This window comes from Cyprinodon tularosa, unplaced genomic scaffold, assembly GCF_016077235.1.
Source record: "Cyprinodon tularosa strain WSP-4 unplaced genomic scaffold, ASM1607723v1 ctg378, whole genome shotgun sequence".
Taxonomy (NCBI): domain Eukaryota; kingdom Metazoa; phylum Chordata; class Actinopteri; order Cyprinodontiformes; family Cyprinodontidae; genus Cyprinodon; species Cyprinodon tularosa.
Window position 1 is genome coordinate 521,480 of NW_024039094.1, and position 27,180 is coordinate 548,659.

The 27,180-nt window shown below is 36.4% G+C and overlaps 2 protein-coding genes across 8 annotated transcripts; both read right to left on the minus strand.

Moving 5' to 3' along the window:
* Positions 1-3,493: 3,493 nt before the first annotated feature.
* Positions 3,494-7,444, minus strand: LOC119791008 (glycolipid transfer protein-like). Its single transcript, XM_038296804.1, has 5 exons — positions 7,283-7,444; positions 6,816-6,874; positions 6,559-6,689; positions 4,722-4,872; positions 3,494-3,720 (listed from the first exon to the last, which is right to left on the minus strand). The coding sequence occupies exons 1-5, from the start codon at positions 7,383-7,385 to the stop codon at positions 3,538-3,540; spliced, it is 627 nt and encodes a 208-aa protein (XP_038152732.1). The 5' UTR covers positions 7,386-7,444; the 3' UTR covers positions 3,494-3,537.
* Positions 7,445-9,241: 1,797 nt separating this feature from the next.
* On the minus strand, positions 9,242-26,944 carry git2b (G protein-coupled receptor kinase interacting ArfGAP 2b). 7 transcript variants are annotated; one of them, XM_038296811.1, is made up of 21 exons: positions 26,724-26,944; positions 26,093-26,226; positions 24,898-25,010; positions 23,628-23,733; positions 23,153-23,239; positions 22,934-23,064; positions 21,808-21,902; positions 20,317-20,362; positions 20,163-20,168; positions 20,032-20,080; positions 19,884-19,956; positions 19,678-19,775; positions 19,471-19,582; positions 19,129-19,280; positions 18,873-19,025; positions 15,762-15,971; positions 15,525-15,614; positions 13,594-13,676; positions 12,302-12,457; positions 10,687-10,750; positions 9,242-10,596 (listed from the first exon to the last, which is right to left on the minus strand). In XM_038296811.1, exons 1-21 carry the CDS (start codon positions 26,773-26,775, stop codon positions 10,387-10,389), a joined length of 2,220 nt encoding a protein of 739 aa, XP_038152739.1. In that variant the 5' UTR covers positions 26,776-26,944; the 3' UTR covers positions 9,242-10,386. The 7 variants fall into 7 exon arrangements, with proteins under 7 accessions (XP_038152739.1, XP_038152740.1, XP_038152738.1 ...); XM_038296812.1 differs by having other exon boundaries at positions 12,302-12,454; positions 20,032-20,083; XM_038296810.1 differs by having other exon boundaries at positions 20,032-20,083.
* Between the last annotated feature and the right edge of the window lie 236 nt (positions 26,945-27,180).

The window sequence follows — 27,180 nt, forward strand, 5'->3', positions numbered from 1 at the left end:
CATGTTTTATAAACAATATATTGGGTAAAGAATCCCAAATCTAAAAATTTTATGCAATTGAATAGCTACCCAAAGCACTTAACAGCTGTTCTGTTAAATTCTGACCCACGGTCAAAGCTGAAGGCATCATAGGACAGCAAATAATTACTGCTCTATTAATTTTAAGGTATAAAAAATGTTTCTTTCAAATATTAGATATTAAACTTGTTTTTAAAACTGAATAAATATAATCACAAGTGGGGGAAAAAATGTATTTCATGATCAAGTTACATAAAACGTTTGCAACAATAACAATGGGTTTAAAAAAAAAAATAAGTTATTGCACCACTCAAAAGAACTTAAACACAATGAGCAGCAATTACCCTTTTGTAAGTGTTCTTTTTAAGTGGATTTTAATCCATAATAAAATGGCATTGCACTCTACTCTGGAAGATAAGGCGGTGTCTTCTATTGAAGTACCTGGATCCGGTCCTTTAGAGCTACAATCCTGCAACCTTTAGATGCATCTCTATTCTAACCCTGTTGAATTTACATTTCCTTTTGCTCAGCAGAAGCCTGGTACCAACCTGAATCAGACGTGTCTAAGATCTTACAGGCCTCTAAGATCTTACCAAACGTCCTCATCGTATCTGTCCAATGGCTTTATGGCAAATAAGCAGAATCATGTCTCTAAAGAATAATGGAGGTCAACAATTCCGTCCACCTGCCTTTGTTCAAGTAACAAGCAGCTGTACAATGCACCACAGCATTGGTGTCCAAGTGGAGCGGCGGGTCAAGTTTCACCATTGGATAAACTAAAGGTTACTGAGAAGTAAAAAAATATCTGAGACCACATTTCACAAAAAAAAAAAAATGTTTAAAAAAAAGTGGAAATTTCCTTTGAAACATTCATTCCCCTTTAAGGAACCTGTTTCCCTCTTCATCCAAAGCAACAACTTCACAGCTTAAGGGAAAGATCAGTAAATGGGATTCCGATATGTCGAGTAGATCCTCAGGACATTTGTCCTCTCCAGAAAAAAAAAAAGGCCAAGAATCGCTGGTGGATGCAAGCGTTTTAACCCATCTCTGAAATCACTCATCTTTTCCTGTTCTGTGTGTTTTTGAACTGAACAATGATTCCTAATCGGATATCTCCTTCCCACAGAACCTTGTAATCAGCCTGATAACCATAACCCATCAAACCAAAGCCCCAATCTCCTAGTTTCTAGCAGCCATCAAAAACTCACCAGTATCTTAGTTTTCCACATCATTCACTTCCCTGTTGCTGCCTTTGCTTAGTTACACAAATAACTGATTAGGTTAATCATCGCTGTGTTTTCACTTTCAATCAGTCCGTACACTTTCTTCAGTGCGGAAAAAAATCAGGTCGACCTTCATCACAACATTTTATAAATAGTTTAATAAGGCATACAAGTAGAGTCCATTAGGAACTGTAAAGATTCTCCAAGCCTTCAGGATTAAGGCGGCCTCCAGGGATTTAGAGAGCATCCAATCAATTAGGACCATGTACATGTACCATCATGACATGAGAATCAACTAAGGTGATGATGGCCACAAGAAGAATCAGGAGCCACTAGAACTCTCAGAACCATGAACTGTTCTGTAGGCCACTAATTTACCACTTAGGTTCTTAAATTATATATATTCATACACATAAACACACACATACAGACATATATATATGTACACACACACACATATAGACATATATATATATATATATATATATATATACACACAGACATACACACATATATCTATATATATATACACACACACACACACACATATATATATATACATACATTTGCCATGTATGGATGTGCTTAAAAGTCTGAAGTAGCTAAAAATTTAAAAAAGTTAAAAAGAAGTTTAGTTAGAAGTTAGAAATGCAAACATAGAACTGAAAAGCCCAGATGCTACACTTCAAAATTTGACTCAATTCTGTAATAAGTTAATAACCTTAGTGAGGCTGTAAAAACATAATCACAAATATTGAATAGTAAATACTTTTAGAGTCGCTATCCAGTAATTCAACCGTTCAAAGTATCTACATAAGATCCACAGGAATAAAAAGAAACCTTCCAAGCTCAAGGAAATGGAGGCTATTACATACGCTTTCTGAAAAACTAGAGGTAAACTAAAAGGATTTTTTCTTGCAAACATTTTTTCTGTCAGCAGTCTACATACAGGTCTAACTGTAACCCCTGCAAATGGTTTGCAAAGCATTTTAAAAATGTATCCCATCATACACGCTTTGTGGATAAAATGGATATGTAAAACTTTTAAATGATTATATTTTACACCCAATTTATTTCATCTGTCTTCCTAGACAGCACGCTGCAACACTGATGCTACTCGCTCATCTTGAAAATAAAATCCAATGACATTTTAAGTACTAAACCCAAAATATGGGGGCATTATAGCACTAAGAGGAAATACTACAAGAATGCATGCTCAACTTATCTCCGACAACAAATATCTTTAAAGCCAACTCTCACTGGAGCCTCATTAAATGAATTTGCAGTGGCCAGTTTGTGGTGCCCCAGCTTTGCTTGAAGTTTTTCCATTCTGTTGTGCAAGGCTGCTGATAAACCAGACATGCTCCTCTTACTCAGAGGCGATTAGCTCTGGCTCCTGTGGGAGAGGAACCAGAGGCTCCCAGACCTCTGGAACACACTTCAGATAAATAAAGAGTGGGCCAGAGAAGAGCTTGGCTTGTTAAGAGGATTAGGATGAATGAAGAATACTGATTTTACTTCACTAAAATTAAATCCATCTACTTTTTTTTTTTTTTGCAAGCATCATCAAAATAGCAAAGATATGTTCTCTTGAAATATGCAAACGTGAAAGAGGTCAGATGGGGAGTTTAATAAAAGGACTAGAGAAACATCAGGAACTTGCTGCCATCTAGTGGAGGACTCTTAAACTACAAGATAGAAATTATCCATTTAGCTTCTAGACTTTATCCTTTGGGTGTTTGTTCATAAAATATTTATCTAATTGGTTCTAAAATGTGTGAGAAATGACAGGCTGTCTTAGATCAGAAATGTTGGCAACGGAAAGAAAAACTGCCAAACGGATTCAACATCTTCATAGGTGAAATGTAACAGGGTTTTAATGTAACTGAATTACAGAATCAGACGTTTATCAAGCCAAAAAATAAATAGTGGAAAATAGTCCTGTCATCTTTAATGTGATGCTTCTTTGAAGTCACTGTTTTTGGTTATAGTAGAAGAAAGTTAAAGGCACACGGTGATCTTATAAATAAAGCAGCAAAAACAAACAATTACAAAATCCGACAGAGAGCAGCAGTTAAACCTGCAACAAAGCACTTTCCTACACATTCTACTTTTCATTTCAAGGCATAAGCATTTTTATAAGATCAAATATACATAAAATATATCGATTAAGGCATAATCAGTAATAAATAGAACAAAAAACCCAAAACATCCCTATTTTAAGAACCTCTGAGAGCTTGAATTTAGCTCCACCATCAGTCATCCTGAACCTCTGGTCTAGGTTTATCCTCCTACATCAAACGGTGTAGTCCAGCTCTGCGTTTAGATTTGTGTACATCTCGTAGATGGCATCTATAGTGGCCGTGTAGTTAACCAGGAAGGTACGCAGGTTTGCCATACAGTCCTCTTCTTTTACTTCTTCTCCCTTTGAAAGGGCCTTAAGAAAGTCTGATCTGTAGGGAGATGCGTATAGTGCTGCCTGAAGGACAGACAGAAACAGAGGGAGAGTCATCAGTTAACGTATGGATGTCTAGTCAAATGCCATTACAGTTTGCGTAGCAATATAATCCTCCAAAAAAAAAAAAAAAACACTGCTCCTTTCTACATTGTACTACGAGTTAAATAACACATCCCTGAATTCAAAACATGGTCCTTTAATCCCAGTCTCCTGCAACATTTAGATCTGTGCCTGGCTCAACACGCCTGTATCAATCAATGTAACTAAGCCAGTCTTAAAGGTATAGAGGACGATCTTTTATTTCCAGGTGGATCATCTAAATAAGTGCTCCTCCTAATTGTCAATCATTCTGGTGATATGTTTAGGTAAGGCCGCCCTACATGCTTGTCCCCGATGGCTATCTTTTTGTTTGGACACAGTAAAGCTTGTATGAGGTATGAGAACAACAACTTTTAAACAGCGTGCACGAGGAGATATGTATGGAAGAGGATTAGGGCCACTGAAAAAAAAAAAAAGTTAACTGATTTTTAAATTTTATTTCAATTTAATATGGGGAAAAAAGTCAGAATTCTGAGTTTAATCTCAGAATTCTGAGATTAAAGTCAGAATTCTGACTTTTTTCCTATGTTAAACTACCGTAAAATAAAATGTAAAAATCAGTTAACATTTTTTTTTCAGCGTCCCTAATCCTCTTCCGTAGATATGGGATTGTGCATGTGCATTTTTTAAAGTGGTCTTTTTAAAAATGTTAGAAAATCGTCCACAATACCTTTAAATTACATATGAGAAGGTTTAGCCCTTGAATTCTAATATATAGGATCTGTGACACCCAAACATCACAGGATCAGAGTCTGAAGGCTGTGCCATATCCTTTTATATTTATTAAAACCTTGTTCAAATATACTACTCTTTCACACACTGCATAAAACCCTATGATTTGCTATTAATTTCTAATTAATGCTGACAGCAAAAAAAAACAAAAAAAAAACCTCCTAATCTCAATGAGGTCAACTGTTACTTACCTTAAAAATTTTCTGAACCACCCAGCTGTGGTATCTTATCAGAGTCTGCTCATAGGCTTTGGTGACATTGATCCGGATAAGGTTCTGGTTGTTCTCATCTCTGTCTCCATCGGCCAAACTCTGCAGCAGAACCTGTATGAAACGGAGACCCCTGCAGGAGGAGAAGGGAGAAAACAGAAATCTGCTGATGCTGCTTCTTCCTTGAAAGAGGTTAAAATCCAACATGTAGAGCATTGGAGTGTTTATATCTCTCGTCACATTAGATCAAAAAAATTAAACATATTTTGTTGGATAAGTAGAGCTTAACTTAAAGTCTTAAAAAAACGACTCATGGTTTGCTTTTTTTTTTTTTTTTTTAAACCACAAAATCTTAAAGTATGACATGCATTTATCTTCAGCACTATGGAGTCACTCGTTTTGAACATAAAATGATGGTGCAAGTCTGTTGATGCATCTCTCAAAGTACAGCCAACTCCTTTAGGGCTAAACATGGCTCAAGGTCAAACTGATTGGGCGAGGTCATCTAAACTAGGGATGCACGATATTGAGATTTTGGCCGATATCCGATATGCCGATATTTTAAAACTCATGTAGCCGATAACCGATACCGATGTTAAAGCTGGACAAAAATAAGTAGTCATTGAAAATAGCAGTTTTGTTATCAATTTCTGACACTTTGAAAAATAATATACTCAAATATATTTTCATATGCTGATATCAAATAGATTTTTAAAAACTCGGTATCGATCTATTTTACTTTCAAAATCTCGTGAAATTTCATCGTTCTGTTACAAACTCTCGTGATACTTTGCAAATTCTTGTGAGATTTTGTTAGTAAAATAGATTGATACCGTGTCAATATATCAACATATAAAAATATGGCAAAATTTCGTAATTTTCGGGGGATTTCGTAGCATAACGATGACATATGGCAATATTTCATTAGTAAAAGAGATTGATATGGTGTTTTTAAATGGCAATATATCAGCATATGAAGATACTGTGATATTTGAATGTATCAATATTTTTTCCCTCGTCTTTAGAGGTTTTTAAGTCTGTAAAAAAGAAGTTTTTGAGGAAGAAGAAGAAGTAGTATTTTTTTTTAGACTTTAGAAACTCAGAAGCTGATCAAATATCGGGTTAAATATCGGTGGGGTGGCTGATGTCCGATATTCAGTTTTAAGGCGATACCGATATGGGGCCGATTATATCGTGCATCCCTAATCTAAACGTCGATTCTATGTGACAAATGACTTACACCACTTCCCTGCTGGGTTAAAGCATGATCCTGCCTCCATAACTTCTCGTGGATGGCATGGTGCATTTTGAGTTTTTTAAAGCCGCATTTATGTGCAAAATTTCAGTTTTGATCTCTTATGACCAGTAAACAAACTTTTATATGTTTGTTTTGTCTTTGCGTGGCTCATGAAAATCTTTTAATGAAGCCTGTTATTCATTTAGCTAGACTTGAAAGAGAATAAATGAAACACAGATGGCCTTCATAACGGAGCACTGCATTGAATTTTACTTATGTGTATATATATATATATATATATATATATATATATATATATACACACACATACACACACACACACACACACACACACACACACACACACACACACACATTCCAGGACATTACAACTTCTTTCTATCTTATGCTTTTTTTTGTACTTTTTTTCTCTCATGGCACCTTGTTTTAACATTTTGTACTCTATGTGAGCTACTAGAATCAGAAAAGGAGAAATTCCCAGGGATAAATAAAGTTGAGTCTAAAACTAAGTCTAAGTTTATTACAATGTGAACCCGATTGAAGGGCCAGGGAGAAGCTCACCTCTTGAGCCACATCAGAGCCAATGTTGCTCCAACTTTAGGCCATTCTTTGTGGGCTTCTCGCTCTGCTTCTAGGATATTCTGCAAGGTGGCGTACTTTGCAGGATCCTGAACATAAACTGCTTTTATTTTCTAAGGAGAAAAGTAAAGCAAACATTTGATCCAAGTCTGCACAAAAGGAGCAGCAACAGTATGCCATATTTATAAGTAAACAGAAGTATAAATTGATAGGTGAAACAGAAAATAGATCCATCTCACTGTTATGTTTCCATTGAGGTCCTTCTTGATGATTGAAAACACGCTTGATCCGAAGCAGTCTGCAAGAGAAACAGACATCTGAGAGCGCAGCAATAAAATATGAATGACTTCATGGCGCATGTGCTGAGAAGGAACAGTGGTGTTCATGGACAAACGCAGAGAATGGACTGTTTCACTAAAGAGGTCAATGTGCGCTCTGTTCAGCCTGTAAACAAGGAATAAAAGCACCGCTGCAGATCCAGCCTCTCTTTACCGACTGCTCTTTTGTTGCGCAAAAAAAAAAAAAAAAAAAAAAAAAACATTTTTCCCTATAAGATTACATCGATATAACCCTCAACAAAAACAAGTGACCGAAAGAACAGAAGAGGAACTGGTTTATCCTGCATATGAGGCGAGGCACAGAAAACAAAACAGAAAAAAAAGTCACCTGATGTGTTTCTTAGTTAATCAGGTGGAGCTTAACTCACCGAAAAACGAAGGCAGGCTGGAAACATTGTCCAAGAAGGTCTTGGTGTCCACAGACTTGTCTTCAGGAAGTTCTTTAAATTGATTGTCCAATAAAAGAGACATGGTGCCGACCTGTGACTAAAGCTGCAGGAGACAAGAGGAAAAACCCGGAACTGTTTGCTTGTCAGATGGGTGTGGAAGAAACGCTGCCAGCCCCCATCATCATCATCATCATCATCGCGTGTTTTCTACAGGTGGCAAATATAGACGAGGAAATGATGTGATCTTTATGGTTTATTATTCACATCAGATGCGGTTTGATTTCAACTAGAAGAAACGGGAAGCTTTAATTGACAGACCTGCAGCCAGAATGACTGGAATAGGCTTAACCAGTCTATGTAGAGTTAAAAATAAAGTGAATTTTGTGGTACAAACATAATGTAAACCGATGTATTTTGTTAGTTTGGTTTTCTAATGGTACGGATTAGGGCCACAGGAAAAAAAAAAAAGTTAGGTCAGAATCAGAATTCGGACTATAATCTCAGAATTCAGACTTTTTTCCTCAGAATTTAGACTTTTTTCTCAGAATTTACTTTTTTCTGAGAATTCAGACTTTAATCTCAGAATTCTGACTTTGGTGATATCCTTCTTTAAGAAGCTTCTTTATACGCTTGATTTTCATATAAATATACATTTGCATGCAATAAATGATTACATTAGAATTTTCCCTAATACTACTTGTAATATATATTCTTAATTTTATCGACCAATGTTACCCACATTTCCTGAGCTAAGTTTCTATCTCAAACTCCTTTATATAATGTTTAAAAAGAAAAAAAAAAGTACCTAGGTGGATATACAATCACGGATAAGATCGCAGAAAACGACTCTGATATAACCTTTGGTGAAATTATTTGGAAGGAAGTAATAATTGTTTGTGATTGGCTGAATCATCTCATTCCCAATATTTAACTTCGATCAGCTTAGTTTAAACCTCTATTTTTTTCCAATGTTATTATTTTTTTTTTTTAAATCAGACACAAACTACTGCAAATCATTACCACTGTTCAGATTCTGCACATTTCCTGAAGATTTTTATTCAGTGAGCGAATAACATCCTATTGTATTGCTAAAAAAAATCTAACGTTTTTATTTTTAGCAACACTTTTTTTCCCCCATCCTCTCACCTCACTGAACTCCTCAGCAAGCTGCAAGGAAATCAGCAGTAGTTTAAATGAACACTCAATCAGTAGATTAAGGGTTCAGGGCTGGAACTTTCTGGAGGATAAATATTCAGGGGAGTATAATAAAAATGCAACATGAATAATTATACCCAACCTTAGTTGGTTAAACATTAATAATTCATAACAGATTGTCAGTTAATAATGCTCTGGGGAAATGTTGGCACAAAGTTTCTCCAATCCCATAAGACTGATGACTTTTGAACTACAATTAATCATGTTGTTCTTAGTAACACAATTACAGTCCACGAAAGATAATGTAGGCTGCATGTTTTGCATTGAAAAAAGTCTAATCTAAACATGAGTAACTTCAAATCAAAGAGATTTTCTTTCCACATCCATGTCAGCTCATCTCACTACTACAACGGTAGTATTGGCCCAGGATAGAGAATTTTTTTTCCTTCTATTTCGAGAATAAAGTTGTAATACTATGAGAAATAAGATGTAATATTATGAGAATAAAGTCGTAATATTACAAAAAAAAAAGTTGTAACATTACCAGAATGAAGTCGTAACATTACCAGAATAAAGTTATGAGATGTTGTAATATTTCCTTATTTGTCTGATGCCAAAGTATACCTTCACATGATGCTCAAAATTCCTCCTTTTAGGGAAGAAAGCGCTTCTCAGAACTTTACAACTTTATTCTTGAAATATAAGAAAAAAAACTCTAGCCCGGCCCTAATACTCCGTCGTTCACTGCAATTGGAAAAACATAAAAAAAAAAAAAAAAAGGTACACAGAGAGCATGGTTATTTTATTGTGGGCTGTCAGCCATTTAACAGCAGTATGCATTTGACCACAGGAAGCGTGTAAAACACTGGAGTTACAGCACCACAGCAAATACACCGAGACCACAAGTTATCAATAACTAGCTGCTAGTAGGGATTCCCCCAAAGAGCAGAACAAAGTTTGGCTGTGTTAAACAAAAGCTTATGAAAATAAACACTGATATTTGTTTAGAGGTATGACATACATTTTTAAATAGAATAGCATTTGGATTAATCTGATAAAGAATTACATGGATACATACATCTTACCTATTTGCATAATGCTATTAGAAATGATTCAAGGTGGATTTCATACATCTTGTCACTGAGGCCGCGTTTATCAGCAACTTTGCCTCCACACATCCATTCACACACACATATAAGAATAGCTGTAACATTGCAACTCCAATAACTATTGATACTTTACCCAAAGAAAACATGTCCACCCAGATAAGAGACTGAGGGCTAAATCATCTGCTGGATGGATTAAAAGTGTGCTGGTCTGAAACATGCACTCAAGGCGTTGGCGTCTTCGTCACAGTCGGCTTTCTAATTAAGTGTACACTTTTAAGCGGGCAACATCACAAATATTTGAGATAACAATACAACCAGTGCTTCCTACAAGAGTTAGTAGAAAAATAGACCATTGCCACAGGAGTAAATGGGGGGTTATCAGTTGTGATCCTTGGTGTTTAGCCTCGTTTCAGCCATGCCAGAAAGCAGACATCAAGAAGCACAACAGATGTCCACTACAGTACTGATAGAAAAGACAACACACACACAAGATGAAAAAGAAAGAAAAAAAAACTCTTTAGAACTGCTTGTTCTGATTCGGCTCCATATAAGCACATAGCATTGCACTTCTGGAGTCAGAGTGATGTAACTCTGCGAGGTAAAGATGTCTTTTCTTAAACGCATGGCACAAAGACATTTAGTTCATCTGTTTATTAATTCATGATTCTGCATCCTTTGGTAAGATATCCCCGACCCAAGGAATGTGTGTGAATGCTTATTACTATTGAAACAGAAATATAACACTGATTAAAAGGAAAGCCTAGCAATGCAACAGATAGACTGTGTATTGAGTGCTTGAGAAAGGTCTTTGGATTATAGTTAGTTGTTGTTTTCTTTGGTTGTCACAGTAACGAGTTGCTTGGCAGCTTTGGCAATGTCATAGGCACACTGAATGACCTGCTGAGTGACCAGCTGGATGTCCGACGCGCAGGGATTGTGGCCTGCCGCCTTCTGGCATTCTCCATGAAGCCGGCTTGCACTTGAAGTCAGCAGATACAGAGAATTTCTAACGGTCTCCGAGGACGGCCTCTGTGGAAAGATGAATATAAATCCTCTGGAAGCAAAAGGGAATATTTAAAATCTGTCAACAAATATGCTGATGGTTCCAGAAATGAATACCTTGGGAAACAGAGCAGCCATCTCGGTCACAGCTGAGCGGATCTTCTCAGAACACGGCAGAAAGCTGTAAGAGAGATGTTAAAAGCTACAGGATGCTTTACTAAGCAAAGAGAGATTAACCATTTTTTTTGCTCTTTTCTTTTTCTTTTCTTTACACATTAATCCCAAATTAACTAAAACAAATACTTAATATAAACTTTTTTTCAAAGCAGGGACAGCCAGTAATATTGAAATGTTTTCACAACTCTGTCAAAAGGACACCAAGTCATTCAAAATGCCCCATTTATGACAATATTCAATTATGAAACATAAATTAATATCACAATATATAACTATTATGATTACCATTTATTTTAAATGTCTCTTTTTTCCTTTTATAATATCACAAAATCCCTACTGTGTTCGATAAGCCCTATAATCTAAATCACCAGAACAAAGTTATCATGTGGAGTTAAGTTGGAGTTTGTTCAACAGGCCAAATGTATAACACAGTGTTCAGCAGGGAGACAGCTGAAAAATGTGTTTGAAACAATGTTGAATCCAATTAGCCTTTTGGAGTTGGACTTAACAGTGCAGTATTCATGTAATCATGATTCCACAAGGTCTGGTTTATTTGTTCCCTCCTTGTTTCGGTTATTTTCATTTTAAATCAGTGTTTTTCCAGTAAAACCTGTTACTCTATCAATTGATATCAGGTGTGTGAAAGCTGGGACACATTCAAGACATAAATGGCAGTGTGCCTTGAGGACCAGGGTTGAAAAACACTGCTCTGAAATATATGCAAAGAAACTATGTTTGGCACATTTCATTTATTCCTTCCTCTTGTACTGAAAATCAAGATGCGAGTGGGTGCACTCTCAGCAGGAATGGAGACATAATCGTTCATGGGATCAAAATGACAGATTAATTGTTTGGCGTTTCCATTTCCTTGAGCTTCACTTTAAAGTTTTTCTTAAAAAAAAAAAAATAATAATAATAATAATAATAATAATAATAATAATAATAATAATAAATATATATATATATATATATATATATATATATATATATATATATATATATATATATATATATATATATATATATATATAAAAATCTAATTTGAACATGAAATACATTTCCACAACTTCTGTGGCATAACAATCAATCATTTACAAGACAACATAAAAGGGATTTAGCAGAGGCTACATGACAGTGATGATATATTGGGGGGAAAAAAAAAAATCTGAAATCTTCTATTATCATGATGGCCAAAGTAAATAGAAATCAAGAGTCTGCATGATCAGTGTGATCATGAAGGACTGTTTTCTGTCAGCTGCAGTAAATGCAGTCTTCTTTAAACACAGGGACCTCCAAGTGGCTAACAGACCCCAAACCACTAAATCCAGGTCTTTAGTAAGCTTCTGGTTTTCTTCATCATGTGACTGTGTTAACTTTGCAGCCTAGTCATATTTCAGTTAGCTGCCTAGCTTGAAAGAATGCGGTGCAGGTTAAACTTCTAACTTTTATATAACTTTTAAAAAAGGCCCAAACAGAGAAGCTCTTCATAAGTTCTTTCTTAAGAACCTCCATGTTTACAACAAACAACTGTAAACGAGTGGTTCCAGAGGCGTACCTTTCATGCTTGGTCTCCTGGGCAGCTCTCAGAAGTTCCTGAATGTTTTTTGTGATCTGCTCCGTCTTACAGATAACATCCTCGGTGCATGGCAGGGTGGCGTCTTCTTCACCTTCTGCTTCAGGTTCTGCCGATTCAGGAGCCGTCACAGGACTGCTGCAAATACAGAAATATAACCACTGAAGTCCTCCCAGCTGTACAGTTTCATTAGAAAGAGATGGTTAGCAAAGGTTAATCTCAGAAAAGAGTTAAAATTCAAAGAGAATTTATGTTGTCCTGGTTTAAAATCCAATCCCGGCGACTATTTTCTTACCAAAATAAGTATTTTGTAGAAAATAAAGTGGTATGAGGATCTTATTTTTTTTTCTTAGTGAAAACAGGACTGTGTAATCTATATCTAGTCTTCTAATATTTCAAAGCAAATCCCTTCATTTCATGGAACATTTTTGTAGTATCTGTCTTTTTTAAAACCTTTTTGAAGGACCTAAATCAGATTTTTAGCAAATGTTGAACAAATCCCTTTCCTTCAATTTGTTTAAAACATATAAGCAAAACATGTAGCACTTTAAGCCTGTAGTGTTTTGTTTTTCACTCCGAGCTGCACTGATTTCTGACCGAAAAACATAAGCATAAAGTTTAGAAGAAATATAAACTCAAACTTAATTAATTATAATGAGATATTAAGGCTCAACAAAGTGTGGCTCTTTAAACACATGAATTAAAACCATAAATAAACCAAACAATAATTGCTACAAGAGACTGGGACAATAGATGAGGAAAATACAACATATGGTCAAAACCTACTCCCTAAACATACCTCCCTGAGTGAAGTTTTACTCACTAAAACTTCATTGCATTTTTTTTTATTTGTTCTGAATAATACATTATACAAAGTATACATTTTCTAAACTATAATTGTAGCTAATTATACATTTACTGGGCTTAAACATTAGATGTAAAGCTTATAACATGTTATAACACGAGGGGAAATGAGCTCATGCACGCTCTCACATGCATTTAATAGGTGTTCCCTCTTGAGAGCGGGTACAGGGATGTGAACGTGCATTTAAAAGTGGAGAGGGTGGGTCTTTTCAAAAATTTGTGAAAATCCTCCATTATACCTTTAAGATTTTAGGGGAAAATAAAATCGATAAACACAAACATATGGTCAAGATTCACTACGTGAAAAGCTCCAATCTTGTGAATAACTGTTCTAAATCTTCATAACATAAACAAATATGCTACACTTTGCTTAAGTAGGTAAAGATTAAATATTCCACGTTCCTACTTACCCAGCCTCCTCAAGTTCAGAGTGGTTTGGAGTAGTGTCATAGTCACTCTCCAACATTGTACTGTGTCCTCCAAAACTACAGCCCTATAATAAAAATCATCACCATGTTACCATCATTCTAATACAGAAAGTGACTGCTGATTAAAACAAACATAAATATTAGACACATTTACTTCATGCATTTCAGAATTGGTGTTTCACTCTAAAGCACAAACGGAAAGAGAGAGGGGGGGAAAGTATCTGGTGTTTTCAGACATTCGTAGCTTAGCTGATGCAATTAGTAGAGCTAATACAATGAGGATGGTAGCCAAGTGTGTTGTGCCAAAAAGGATTTTTTGAAATAGACCAACTTCATGTTCTCATAGAGATGCACCAAGGAACCAACAAATGATTAAAACTAAAATTTTCAGCCTGACTGGCTCAATGAAGAATACAGGAAAGTCAACAAATCAAAAAGTAATTTTTTTTTTCAGATCAGTGAATGTAGCCTTTAACACAATCATACTCACAGCCAGACTCTGTGCTGTCGACTGGGTTACTGAGTGAAGAACATTTAATGGTAGATATTTTCAGTATCATTAAGGCTTTTGCAATGAAATTTTATGAGGTACCATAAAAAAAAAAACACTATTGCTGATTTCCTATTCAGCGGCTATGTCTTCCGAAGGTCAGATCAGTCGGATGATTATGTCATAGCATGGCGCCGAGGCCTGTTCGGATTGGAAGATGCCTCGTTATGCGGTCTTCTTTTTAGCCATTTTGAAGGACAGGTCCGGTGTATCCTACGTAGCCTTGGGCTACCCGAGTCTAAGCAAGCCGGCTGCTCCGTGCTCAGAGGTAAAAGGGAAATGACGCAGATCAGTGGTAAATATTTTATATTTTATTTCACAGTTTACATAAAATCCAAGTATGTGAAAAGTTCTGTCTGAAATGAATGAAAATAGTTGTTTTTTTTGGTTGTTGGGTTAGATGTCTCAGGTAACACTTGGGTTATTAAAAGGTTTTATCTGTCTCTGTTTTGGATGACATTTAAGCTCAGATTCCAATATCTCTGCAAAGTGAGGACTATAAATCTGATTTCTGCAACGACGGTACTGCTGCTGAAGCTCCTCGAAAATTTACTTAGGATACAGCACAATAGTGAGAAGTTCAGCATTCATTCTTTGCCTGCTTTGTGTGACAACTGTCACTGTTGCTAGGTAACAGAGCGTACGCTGACGATGCAGCCTCTGAAATCGAACACAGCCTCTATTTCTACATGTTGAGTTAGGTGCTGCACCTTCTGGTTCCAAGTGTGAGGATAAGCAGGACTATTCACACAGATAACAGGACATAAGAACTATGTACAAGAAAATGTCTCCATTTTATCCTTTGAAGCTTCCCAACGTCCATCTCTAATAGAATGTTCAGATTCTGAAAATCTCAGCATTAAGGATCTAAGTTGTCGAGTAATACACACAGATTGGTTTTATAAGTAATGCTATTGCCACTAATCCCATATAAAACATTATTTAGACAGTTTAAAGGGTTAGAACTAACTTTGTCTCATATTTAATGCTGGATTTTGATTCACTGCTCTCAGATGTTTATATAATGATCAATTAAACCAGGAACTAAAATAGGTTTCTGTAGGTCAAAGAGTTTCATAAATCGGATATTTGAAATCCAACAGAAAATCATATCGGTGCATCTCTAATCCTGATCACAGCTGCAGTGGGATCATTCAGCTTGTCATCATCACTTCTGAAACCCGCCAGCCTTGTTGAAGTTACTGGACCGTAGCAGCGGTACAAAGGTACATGCATGCAGCCAATATTCAAAGCAGTTCAAAGACAAGGATCTGGAGAGAGAAGACTGTGGGGTCAAGCAAGAGGACAGTTTTCAGCATCTCTGGAGGCTTCAACTGAGCCGAGGGGATTTTCAGTACTCAACCCTGCGAGATCTCTCATCCCACGACCAGGACGGAGGAGAGGGGAAGGTAGGTAGGGAGGAGGCAGCTGTCCCCAAAGGGCCCCTACCAATCTAGAGAGGGGGTCAAACCAAGTTGAGCAACACCATTGAGATGCAGTAAATGATTGAATGAACAAATGAAAATCCAACACCAGCCCCAGGCCAAGCACCATCACTTTGAACAATCATGAGCAGGAACCTCGGTGCTTGTATGCTTACATTGGTGGGAAACGGCTGTAAAACGACTCCATCGTCATGACGAGCCGTTTCCACTCTGTGGGAGAAATGTCGCGGAGCAGAACCCGTCTCATACATCGACATGGCACGACCTCCGCGGGTTGGATGCCGACCAAGGGGCCCCTGGGAATGTTGCTGTCCGCTGGGGGTTTGCCATCTCAGTGATGTGTTTTCAGTCTGCAGGGAGCTCAGCTGTGGGCAACAAACAACCTTGTAATTCAATCTGGGCTGAGTTGGTTTGCTTACAAAAGGTCTGTAATCGACAGATAAGCCTACAGGTAAACAAAACCCTGCTAGACTAGTCTCAGTTTTGTTTTGGGTTAGTTGTATTGGTCTATCACACACCAAGAGAGCTCTCTACGACAAATGGAATCCTTATGCCATACGTTGATAAAAACTCCCACGAGAATATGCAGGACAAGTAGTTGCCTTTATTTATGAAAAAAGAAAAATAAGAGTGAGAACCATCATTTGTTTCAGCTTAATGATCAGGTTGTTTTACCAAGACTCTGTAAAATGATCTTATCTCTAGAATGAAAAAAAACAAAAACAAAAACACAGAGGATAGTAAATAACATCCAAGAGGACAATATTTAGTCAGCCAAAGGAGACATGTCCATTCTGCTTAAAAAAAAAAAAAAAAAAAATCTAAACTAATGCGTCTTCCCAAAAAACTACACGAAACTTTGGAAAAATTTGGTAAAAATTCTCTTTTAATTCTAAATATGAGATTAAATGACAATTGTGGCAAAGTATTTTATTTTGGATGTACAACCTCTACTTGTTTATGCTTAGTCCAACTATGCAACAACATAAAATAAAATAAACTATATAGTTCCGTTCACAATCCCTCCACATGTGACCAAGATGGAATCAGTCAATGTAATGCAACAGTGTAATGTTGTTTTTGTATTCACCCCGTTATGCTGTGAGAATATTTCAAAAAGAATGTCTAGCCAACCCCTAAACGACGAATTGGAGGGTTTGCTTCTTGTACCAAGATGGTTTCGTTCCAGAAGAATGGATGAGACTTGAGAATGTTGTCATAAAAAACTTAATCCTAGTTCCAAGTCAGAAAACCAGTGGCATAAACTAACTGTTAGACTCAGTGATTTAGGAAACAGTTCCACAAGTATCATGTACTCATGAATTTCTAATCATTTTACGCATTCGAACAGTAAACCAGGAAGCTAACATATAGAAAATTGACCATAAACTGCAGTCAAACCATTTCTGGCTTACTGAGTTAGCTGGTATTCTGATAAAGATTTAAGCTGTGTGGGATTCACACTGTTCTGCTCCATCACAGCTAGGTTCATTACTTTTTCCATCATTTCCATGTTAAAGGATCAATCTGGTAATTTAACTTTCAGTTATCATTGAGTTCTCCAAGTGGTCAGCTTACTATTAGTCAATTTAAAGTTATACCTTAAATTGCACATTTCCTTTGAAGCATTTTGACTTCTTAGCCAAGTAAACCATCAGAACATTTATTGAGAACAGAGCAGCAGCTGCTTAGATTCTGTAGCAGTAGCATATACATGTGTTTAATATATGGTGATCAAGATGTTTATGCTTAAAAGTTCAATTTAAGGGAAGGTGCAGGGAGAATTATGTTTTCTCTGGCATCAAATGTTCTAATGCCATTTTAAATAGAAGTGGTCAAATACAGCAACGTGATGGGGTGTAAGGTACTAGGTACTAGTTTAATGAAGTTCAAACAGAAAAAAAGGGGCCAATAAACAGGTTTTCAATATGAAGAAGCTTTATTGAATCAAAACTCGGAGCTTACCAATGACCGTCCACTTTCCAAGCTTTTGTCTTTAAGAGGTGTTAAATTTTTTGACTCACTTTTAAACGGCCAGATCATTAAAATATATTAAAAATCAATATTCTTACAGAGGTCTCAGATATTAAATTCATGTAGCTATGCATGTTTATTTGTTGCATGTGTTTTTTCATAACTTCAGCATAGGGTTAGGGTCGCTTTATATGCTGGACAAATTATATAGATATGGATATATTTGGGTTTATTTTTTGGGGGGGGAATAACTGTGTTTGGACTTTGATAAATCTGAGGTCCGCCATGCAAGTAATAAAAGAAAGTAAGGGGGCGGGAGGGAACAAGAGATTGAAAAATGAAAAACCCTGATCATGATTCTAGAAAAAGATCCTGCTGGTGCTCTGAACTCACTTTCCTGTTAGCAGAAATGTTAAAGAGGATTTTCTAAAACATCAGTAAATTAAACTTGTAAATTATATCTGACTTTACGTGGCACTTAGCACATGCTTCCTGTAGGTGTCAGTGGTTTACTTTTAGTTTATAATTAGTGGCAACCTGTTGCAGAAGTCCAAGCCATTATTTATTTGTCTTAAGACCGGCTTAAAAGATGTTTAAGGAACTTTCTTAAAGACCAACTAAGACCAGGCCTAATACCATGAAGTCTCTAAAGTAGGGTTAGCAACATATCAAGGTTTTAAAATAATAAGATAGGGAGAAATAGGATGAGACTAGATCCTTTATATGGAGATAGTCTGTGTTGTAATTATACTTTGCCTATGGCCCCCTCTGAAATAACGCTGGGCCCCCAGTCCCAGTTCCCTTAAATTGCAAACACAGTGCTGTTAGACTGCATGATATTGAGTGTGCTTGAGGCTGGCTGTTAGGAGCATGTCCGATTATCTCTCACTGGCTAATTTCATTCAATGCACAGAACTAGAGTTAGTTCAGCAGAAAAAAAGAACTAGATTTGAATGTTTAAAATGGATGCAGCACTAATGCAAATGTAGCAGATCCTCTGCTTTAAATGTTTTAAAAACCGCTTGGTGATTGACAGCGTATTATTGTAATACGGCAATATGTTAAAGAAATGCAAAAATCAAAGCAAAGCAATATGCCTCAAAGTCAAGTTCGTCAGGTACAAATAATCCACTTTTTTAATTACACCATAGTATTATTATACCACCATTTAAATAAAATTCAAAAACAGGTCAAAGCTGCAAAATGTATTATTAGTCAATTTTTCAAACTCTAACAAAATATTAAACATAAAATCTATTTTCCAAACATAATCCTTAGCTTATGTAACTAACCTTGCTCTGCATCATCCGTAGTTCTTCACTAAGATGACAGTTGACTTTGAGAAGCTGTTGTATTTTGGCTTCTGATGCATTCAGGGCACTCTTAACCTCCATGAACTCCTGCACTGTGATCGGGCCATCAGAAAGATCAGAAGACTCTGAGCTCTAAAAGAAAAAAAAAAAAAACAGAAGATAACATCAGTCTCAAATGTCAAGCAAAGTACGGATGTGTTGTAGTAGGAGATGCCGGTTTCTTATATAGATTAACCTTGGTCCTTCCATCATTGCAGCTATCCCCACAGGTGGCCTCTTGTACTGGATCTTCATCAGATGCCACACTGTCATAATCTGGTTGGTCATTTTCTTGGCTCTCACTGTTGTGGCGACTGTTTATTCCCTGAAGGATCAGCTCAACATTATCTGATGACAGGGAGAAAAAAGTCAGTGATCAAAGTGGAGAGGACTTAGATAGAGATCAATATACTAAATAGGACATAATGTTGAAGTTTATGTTTTTAAGTGTAACTTAAATGTGACATAAAATGAAAACACTCTAGAGATAAATGCATAATGTGAGCAAAAATCTGTTAAAACTAAAATCCTTTTATACCTTTTGGACTATCGCAGGAATTACCCCACTGTCGCCGTTTAGCATCCGCTAGAATATCGATAACAAGGGTGGCAAACTCATGAGCGCTAAACCTTGCCAGTTTCTGACGACCCTGAAAATCCAAATGTATGAAGACAGAGAAAAATTAACTTTCAGAAATCAGCTCCTTCCACCAAAGCATTGCACTTCAACACGTGGCTAACTTGCCTGATTTCTGGTCGATGAATACTCGGGATTAACAGGCAGGAAAGGTACAACTGTTGTGTCAGTGACAAGAGTGCTGTGATTCTGAGTGGCCAAGCAGACTGAAAAATAAGGGCAGTTTACATTTAGCATTACAGAATGTTGTAAATATAGGAATAAAAGCAGACAACAAAGTCTGCATGCTGAAAAATAAGGCTCAGAAATCGAACCTGCATCGGTTTCTCTTCTGTCCACTTCATCATAAACATCCATTGCAAGTTCCTCAAATTGATGGTTGGTTAACTAAAAATAAAGCTGTATTACTAATTTAGTTAATCATTTTGAGCAGAAAGTTAATATATCTAAAAGATGCCTTACCGACTGCAGCTTCTTCTTTGCTGCTTTTGCGAAATCTGACAAATCAAGGCTGCTTTGGAAAAAAGAATTCAACAAATCAATTCAAGCAAAAGGGAATTTTCCACGAAGACAAATTTAATAAAAATACTTACTTGTTTCTATTCCATCATATGCAGCACAAAGTAAAATGGATTCAAATTATAACCTTAACATTATTAACTTAAAATTCACAAGAAAACCCGTAGTCATCAACAAATTATTTTGACCAAATAGTCAATATATGATCCCAGTTTGAAAAAGAATTACCTGTCTGCCATCTGTGGAATGATGAAGTGCTGCCCATGTCTGTGATCTAGAACACAAGAGGATAAGAAAAACAGTATTAAATGATAATAAAACATCTTGCTTCACTGGCCAACAGTTAAATTTAGAGTTCCTGTTAAAAACCAGTTTGTAAGTCTTTCAGTGATGCCATTTTAGTTTCATTTGTCAAAACCTCTGAATCTGTTTGCACCCTATCATTCTCCAAGGTTGAAGTTTAGTTTTTCTAAAGACTTGATTAAATGTCGTAGCAGAGCTGGAAAATAATATATTTCAATGAGGGTGATATGACTTTAAAACATACTTTGATACATTTAACAGTCTATGACTCTTCTGTTCTATTATTTTATACTGACATGAGTGGCATACATCCTGTGTATGCTGTGCTAAGCAGTGGGCTGAGCCCCAAGGCGTTTAGTTTTAGCTACAATAGGAGTGACAATGATAAGGTTACCCAACATCCCCATTCTGGACAAGTAGTACCTTGCAGAAGCAGTCTCTGCAAAGGTCTCAGATTTTAGCATCTCTGGAAAGATGTTTAAACCATGTAGCGGTCAAAAGCAACAGGTCGCACCACTTAAAGTTACAGTCAGAATAGAAGAGCTCAACTTTGCACCAGAAAATGTACAGCCAAGTTTTAAAATCCATAACCTAATGGTTTTCCAAGAAGTTTATGATCAGCTAGATCAAAGACTGCGCTAAAATCCAGAAATGCTGCTACATCCGACTGCTTACTGTCAATCTGTCTCAGTCAGTTTTACTGGTAAGAACTGTAAGTTTAACAAAAGTGCTTGACAAAAGCCTAATTTCTATGCATACTGAACTCAAGAGATGACAGAGGATTTTAAGCTCAGAGAAAAGGGAATCATTTACCAACAGGCAGTAAAAAGGTTTTTTGGCATTTTGTGTTTTTCAGTCTCACTTAGCCTAAATCTGTCTTTCACTATAAGTGGCTACAGTTTTGGTCTCCAGCCTTTTTGTTAATTTGGAAGTGTTTTATGAATAACAAATCCATAGAGTATTAAGTTCCTTCAACAGGGTTTATACAGGAATGAATAACTCAAATTTAATGCTCTTAGAAATAATTTTAATGCCACCAACAGGTACCCGTCGACAGGCTGCAGCCATGTCCAAAATTCCTTGTTTTCCAGCCACTTTTGTTGAAATTTGCTTTTTCTCCGACTCAAGCTTCTTTTCTGAACATACAGCTTTGCGATCAATCGGGGGCAGTTCCACTTCCACGCAAATATATTGTGATATAATATGTCTGACAAAATAGTTTTTATAAAAAAAAATTTTAATAAAGCATTTTAAATGCCACAATAAACACATTAATGAATTTTAATGCCAATTAAGGCCTTACTTTAAAAAATAATAATTTAATGACTTTTTATGATTTTTAATGACCCGCGGAAATCCTGTTGAACGAAATCCACACAGCAGTTTCATTACATGAGCTGTGATTTTAGTGCTTACCGGGTCTTCTGCCACACAGGTAAAACGTTAACCGATCAGTGAGTTCATACTGTATCTCAACAAGCCTCTCAGCCAGTTCCTGGTGCCCGGCTTGTCTACAAATATGACAAATGGAAAAAGTCAAAGTTAAACATCAGCAAAGAAACTCAAAAGTAAAACAAATGTATGTATCGGTTTTTTGAGGAAATCATTGTTTCAGTATGTAACTTAAAGTAAGGAGGATGAAACAAGAAGTATTTTGAGTTGTGATGGTAATCCAGTGTTTTCAGTCACTGTCCTTCATATTTTCACCATTTCACTCCTGCTACACACCTAACCTAAATAAATGGTTTATCACCAGGCTTATGAAGCCCATGGTGGCTGCTAAGGGGGTAATGCTACTATTTGGATTGGTGTGTTGGAGCAGAGACACATCTAATCCATGGAGGGCTGTAGGTCCTGAGGACCAGGGTTGAGAAAAACTGAACCAGTCATAAAAAAAAAGTATTAAGAAGCTTTTTTCATTTTTTAACAAATCCTAATTTAGTTTTTGTTTATATGTGCACACTTATACTACAAATCTCTATTATAAGCCATTTGAACAGATGCTAAAACCTAAAACAGATTTATTCAAGAAGACACAAGGGAAACAATAACATAAAAATTAACCACTAGTTGCATCCAAGCACTTGATAAACAAGGACTTAGAAAGTTATGTTGGGTACTTTCCCAGATTCAACATAACCCATCAATATACTGTTAATTTAATGATGTAGTTAAACCCAATACTAAAACTTGGGTGCATTAATGATTAATTTCCTGTCAATAAAATGTAGATTTTTTTTATTTCTATTTAAAATTACTTTCCTAAAAATAAACTATTTTTTATGTCATAAATCCATTTATAAATATTACTTTTATTTTATTGTTGTGTACAGCAACATCACCTCACCACAACCTGTGAGTACAGAAACAGCTTTTGTTCTTGGCAGCTTAGACATATATAACATTTCTATGCTTGAAAAGAAAATGCTCCTTCATAAAGAATATATATTAAGTTTAACATAAATAAAATGACATTTTGTTTTAACTGGACATGCTTTCAAAATGGTATACAATGGTTTTTCAATTGTTTTTGTTGTTTTACCTTGCATAGTCAATTGGCGTCTTTCCACTGGAGTCCAGAGCTCCAGGATCAGCTCCATAAACCGCCAAGAGTTCAGCTTGAAGAATCTGACCTGCCCTTGCTGCTATATGTAGTGGCGTGGTTCCTTTTTCCTAATATCACAATCAAACTAAATTTACACTTTGAACTTGCATTAAAAACATGATATAAATAAAGCAACAATCTGTTTTCAAGTCCTACTGGATGGAAGAAGTTAGCCTGTGCTCCTAGAGATAAGAGACGAAGGCAGGTCTCCAGGTTCCCAGTCCGAACACTGGAGTGGAGTTGCTAAATGAAAATACGAAACAGGTTTGTTAAGATTTTATTTTGAGGTCCACTTATACATTGATTAATTCATTGAATTAGCTCAGTGTTCATGAAATTGTCTTATGACTGACATCAATAGCTAGAGTATTCATGAAGGAAGTCATGAAGCTGTCGGTTTTTGCAATTTGACATTTCTTTTTTAAGCCAGACCAATGTGATCAAATGTAATCTTAAAAGCACAACTAAGAGCAGTTTACTAACCTAACATCAGGAAACTTTTTTTTATAGAGCCTGAACTAATTTATATAACTCATACAGGAATGAGAACTACTCTTCCACTGTTGCTTTGACCAAAAATTTTATCCTAATATTGTAAGTGAAAGACAGTAATGTAAAAACAATTGTTTACCTTACTGAGGTCCTTTGCAGTTACACTGTCATCATCACGACATGGCATCCGGTGAACGTAAGCCAACATCTGATACTTTGCCTTGATGAACTCAGTCTTGTTGGGACTAGAAATAAAAACAATATATACAGGTAAAAACTGAAGGAAAATTGCGTGTCATTGCCATTTTACTGATTCCAATGTTCGACAACATCTATCCGGTAAAATATATAGGGATTAATCTATTTAGATCAAAAGAGAGGAACCTATGAATCCTCAGCAGGTCACAGATTGTGTTCACAGGCTAGCGTGGAACCACTTTTATTAAAGGGAAACCAATGAAGAAGGTGATCTAGAGTTTGGGGCATATGGAGAGCGTGTAACAAGATGACTTTGACACTTGGGCTAAGACGCTGAAAATCTCTCACAGGCTGCAGGGTCAGATTAAGTGCACATTTAAACACATTTATTTCTTTGAATTACCTTGTGTTTCAATTATTTTACTGACAAAGTAATAAAAAACTTTGAACTTAACATAATTAGAGCGATGTGGTAATTTTGAAAGAAGCTCGTCCTGGTTTAGGAAATGTTTAAACAAACAGGAAGTGGCTGTAGGCTTTGTGTTTCACTAAAAAAACTCAGCTCAGTCAACATTCCCAAAAATGAACGGGAAGTCTGACTGAGGAACAAATTTGGCACAGATTTTTTACACCCTTAATATATGGTAATTCAAAAGGTTAGCAATTCTATGAGAAAGCTCCAACAATTCCTGTGGGCTGTGTGCTGAAAGCATGCATTAGCTCAAACGGGGTGAACTAAACCTAACTGTGCTGTGGTAACATACAGCTGAATGTTTATCTTTAGTCCTGGAGCTTGAACTTAACTAAACATCCAACAAATAAAATTGAACACCCAGAAACGGATGTCATATGCAAACATAACACTCCTAAAGATTTAGTCTGCCTATTGTTTCAAATGTGTATGGGATTATATGCAACAAGCAAACTAAAGGTTATTAATTTTTTCTTCACCACGATAACATACAACGTAAGGGCAGGGTTTGCACACTTTTTTTAAACTAAACTGGTTCAGTTCATGAAAAGATTTAGGACGTCCTCCAAGTTTTCTCTGACTGCGCTGCAAAGAGTCGTGTCAGAGAACAGAACGCCAATTGTTCCTATTCACTGACCCCAAGTATGAAAATCAATGTTGTCTGCAAGGAATTATACAACGTGCAAGCAAGCATTCCCCACTCCACAATGACACATATAAATCCTTAAAAACTACTTACTGAACTCTGTCCTGAGGGTTGGCTTTTCGCTTCCCACTCGCTGATGAGGAAGGATCCAGAAGGCTGTGTTCCCATATGGAATTTGCGCCATTACCATACAATGTCTGGACCATCTACAGCAAGAAAAAAAACCCAGCTGATTAGCTTTATTAAAATCCCTTCAACTAGTTAAAATTTTGTCATACCAAAACCATGGACTGAATTTTTTTTTTTACTGAGATCTTACATAATGGGCTAACGCTACGTTTGAAAATAATCCTAGTTAGTAATCAAGAGTAGAGTACATGGCATCATGAAGATCAGAGAACACAAATAACATATCTGGGATATAGGATATACAAAGTCCTTTAAGCTTGGATAAGTTATAAGGAAACAGCCCGAGCTTAAAAGATCTCACATATCATCATCGGTCAAACAATCAGGCTCAAAAGTAAAGAATGTGAAACAGCAATCAAGTAGAATCTGTCCCACACTGATAGGCTGAACAAGGAGAAAATAAATCAGAGTAACTTTTAAGCATCTTTTAAGAATCTATACATTAGTCTTTCTCTTCTAATATCAAACTAAATAAAACCTTTGCAATTTACCAAAGCAGTGGACTTAGAAAACTTGTGAAAACAAATGATCTAGTTGTAAAGGACCAAAATCATAATTTTTTTTTAATTCTGCAAAACACTAAATTCAGTTTAAAGGGGATGCTGAACATAACTGTGAAAGTAGCATCCCACACCATGAAATCTGAGGAAGAAAACTTGTCTGAAGCTGTAAAAGACTAGAGCTTTGGACAGATTTTCACCTGTCATAAAAAACCGAATGCCCTAAATTCAACCTGATGGACATTGAGCTATTAGCAATGGGGTTAAAAAAAAAAAATGAATCGACCACCAACAGAGTGTGCAAAACTGGTAAAAGCTAGCCATAATATGTATGTAATGATAATTCACACCAAAGTGCTTTTTTTTTTTTTTTCAAAGTATTGACTAACAGGGCAGAGAAATATTACAAATATCTCAAAATATAACTCAAAAGTTAGGTTACAAGGTTTATTATTTAAAAATAATATAGAATTTTCCATCAATTTTACAAATAAACTTTGGCATATACTTATTGGTTAGTGTAAAAATAAACCCATCAAGTATTTCTTATTTGAAATATTTGCCCTTGATGTTTTCTCTGATGCTTCTGTATTACTCACCTGCAGCTGAGAGGGGGGCCAGGAGGAATGAGTCAGATGCCTGACTTGAGAGCTGTGTCGCCCCAGACCTCGGTGGATGCTGCAGCACTCGTCGCAGATCAACACACCCCTGTTTACCGAGGCCCAACGGGGCTCTGCAAAACACACGCGATGTTTCTTCATGAGCTAGCTCCATCATATATAAAAACCAACCATTACTTACGCAATTAACCTCAAGCATAACAATCATTAGCAGTTTAGATGCTTCCATGTAGCTCCTAAATGTTGGAATACAAAAATCACGGATTTTTGTATTAAATCGAGTATCCAGTCCGGATAGAAGGATTTTATGTTTAAGGGATAGGCGCTACCAAATGTATCTAATTAAGCTAGCTCCTTGTTGGGACATGTACGTTAATTATTTCAAGCAATGTTAGAATTATACAAGTTTAAATTGATACAACGAGACAACACCATAAAAAAACGTGCTCACAAGTAGAGCATTTTTAAAGAAGTGAAGTTAGCAATATCACTAGCTGTCAATGAGTTGCCACCGTTCCGTAATATTAATTATTTAGCTAACCGGACGTAGCCGTTAGTTAGCGGGTTAGCTAAGCTGCTAAGGGTTAGGCTAGCTTGTCTGGCACCGTACCAGGGGCGCTGCAATCAGCGCAGACCTCCCGGCTTCGCACTCGCTTTGACATCCCTTGGAGTCCTCGGAGTCTGGGAAGAGAAAATATTTTCCTAGCGTATGTCACAGCGCATACAGTCCGGGTCTGTATGCTGTGTCTGTAAAAGGCAGGCAAAGCAAGCAGCTGTGGTTCTGCCTGTCCTCCTCCCTCCTACTGTTGAACAAAGCGACGTCTCGTTCCAATACGTACACTCTCTGCCCCCTTGCCTGCTTCCTTCATCCTTTCCTTCCATATCTTTTACTTTTCATACCGGAGTTCGTTGTTTGATATATTTTTTGTATTTCTGGTTAAGAAGTGTAAATATATATATATATATATAAAATTAAAGCATGCATATACACACAAGAGTAAAAACGTTTAAAAAAAAGACAAAATAACCATAAAGATAAAAAAAAAAGTTAAAAGATAGTTAAAAGA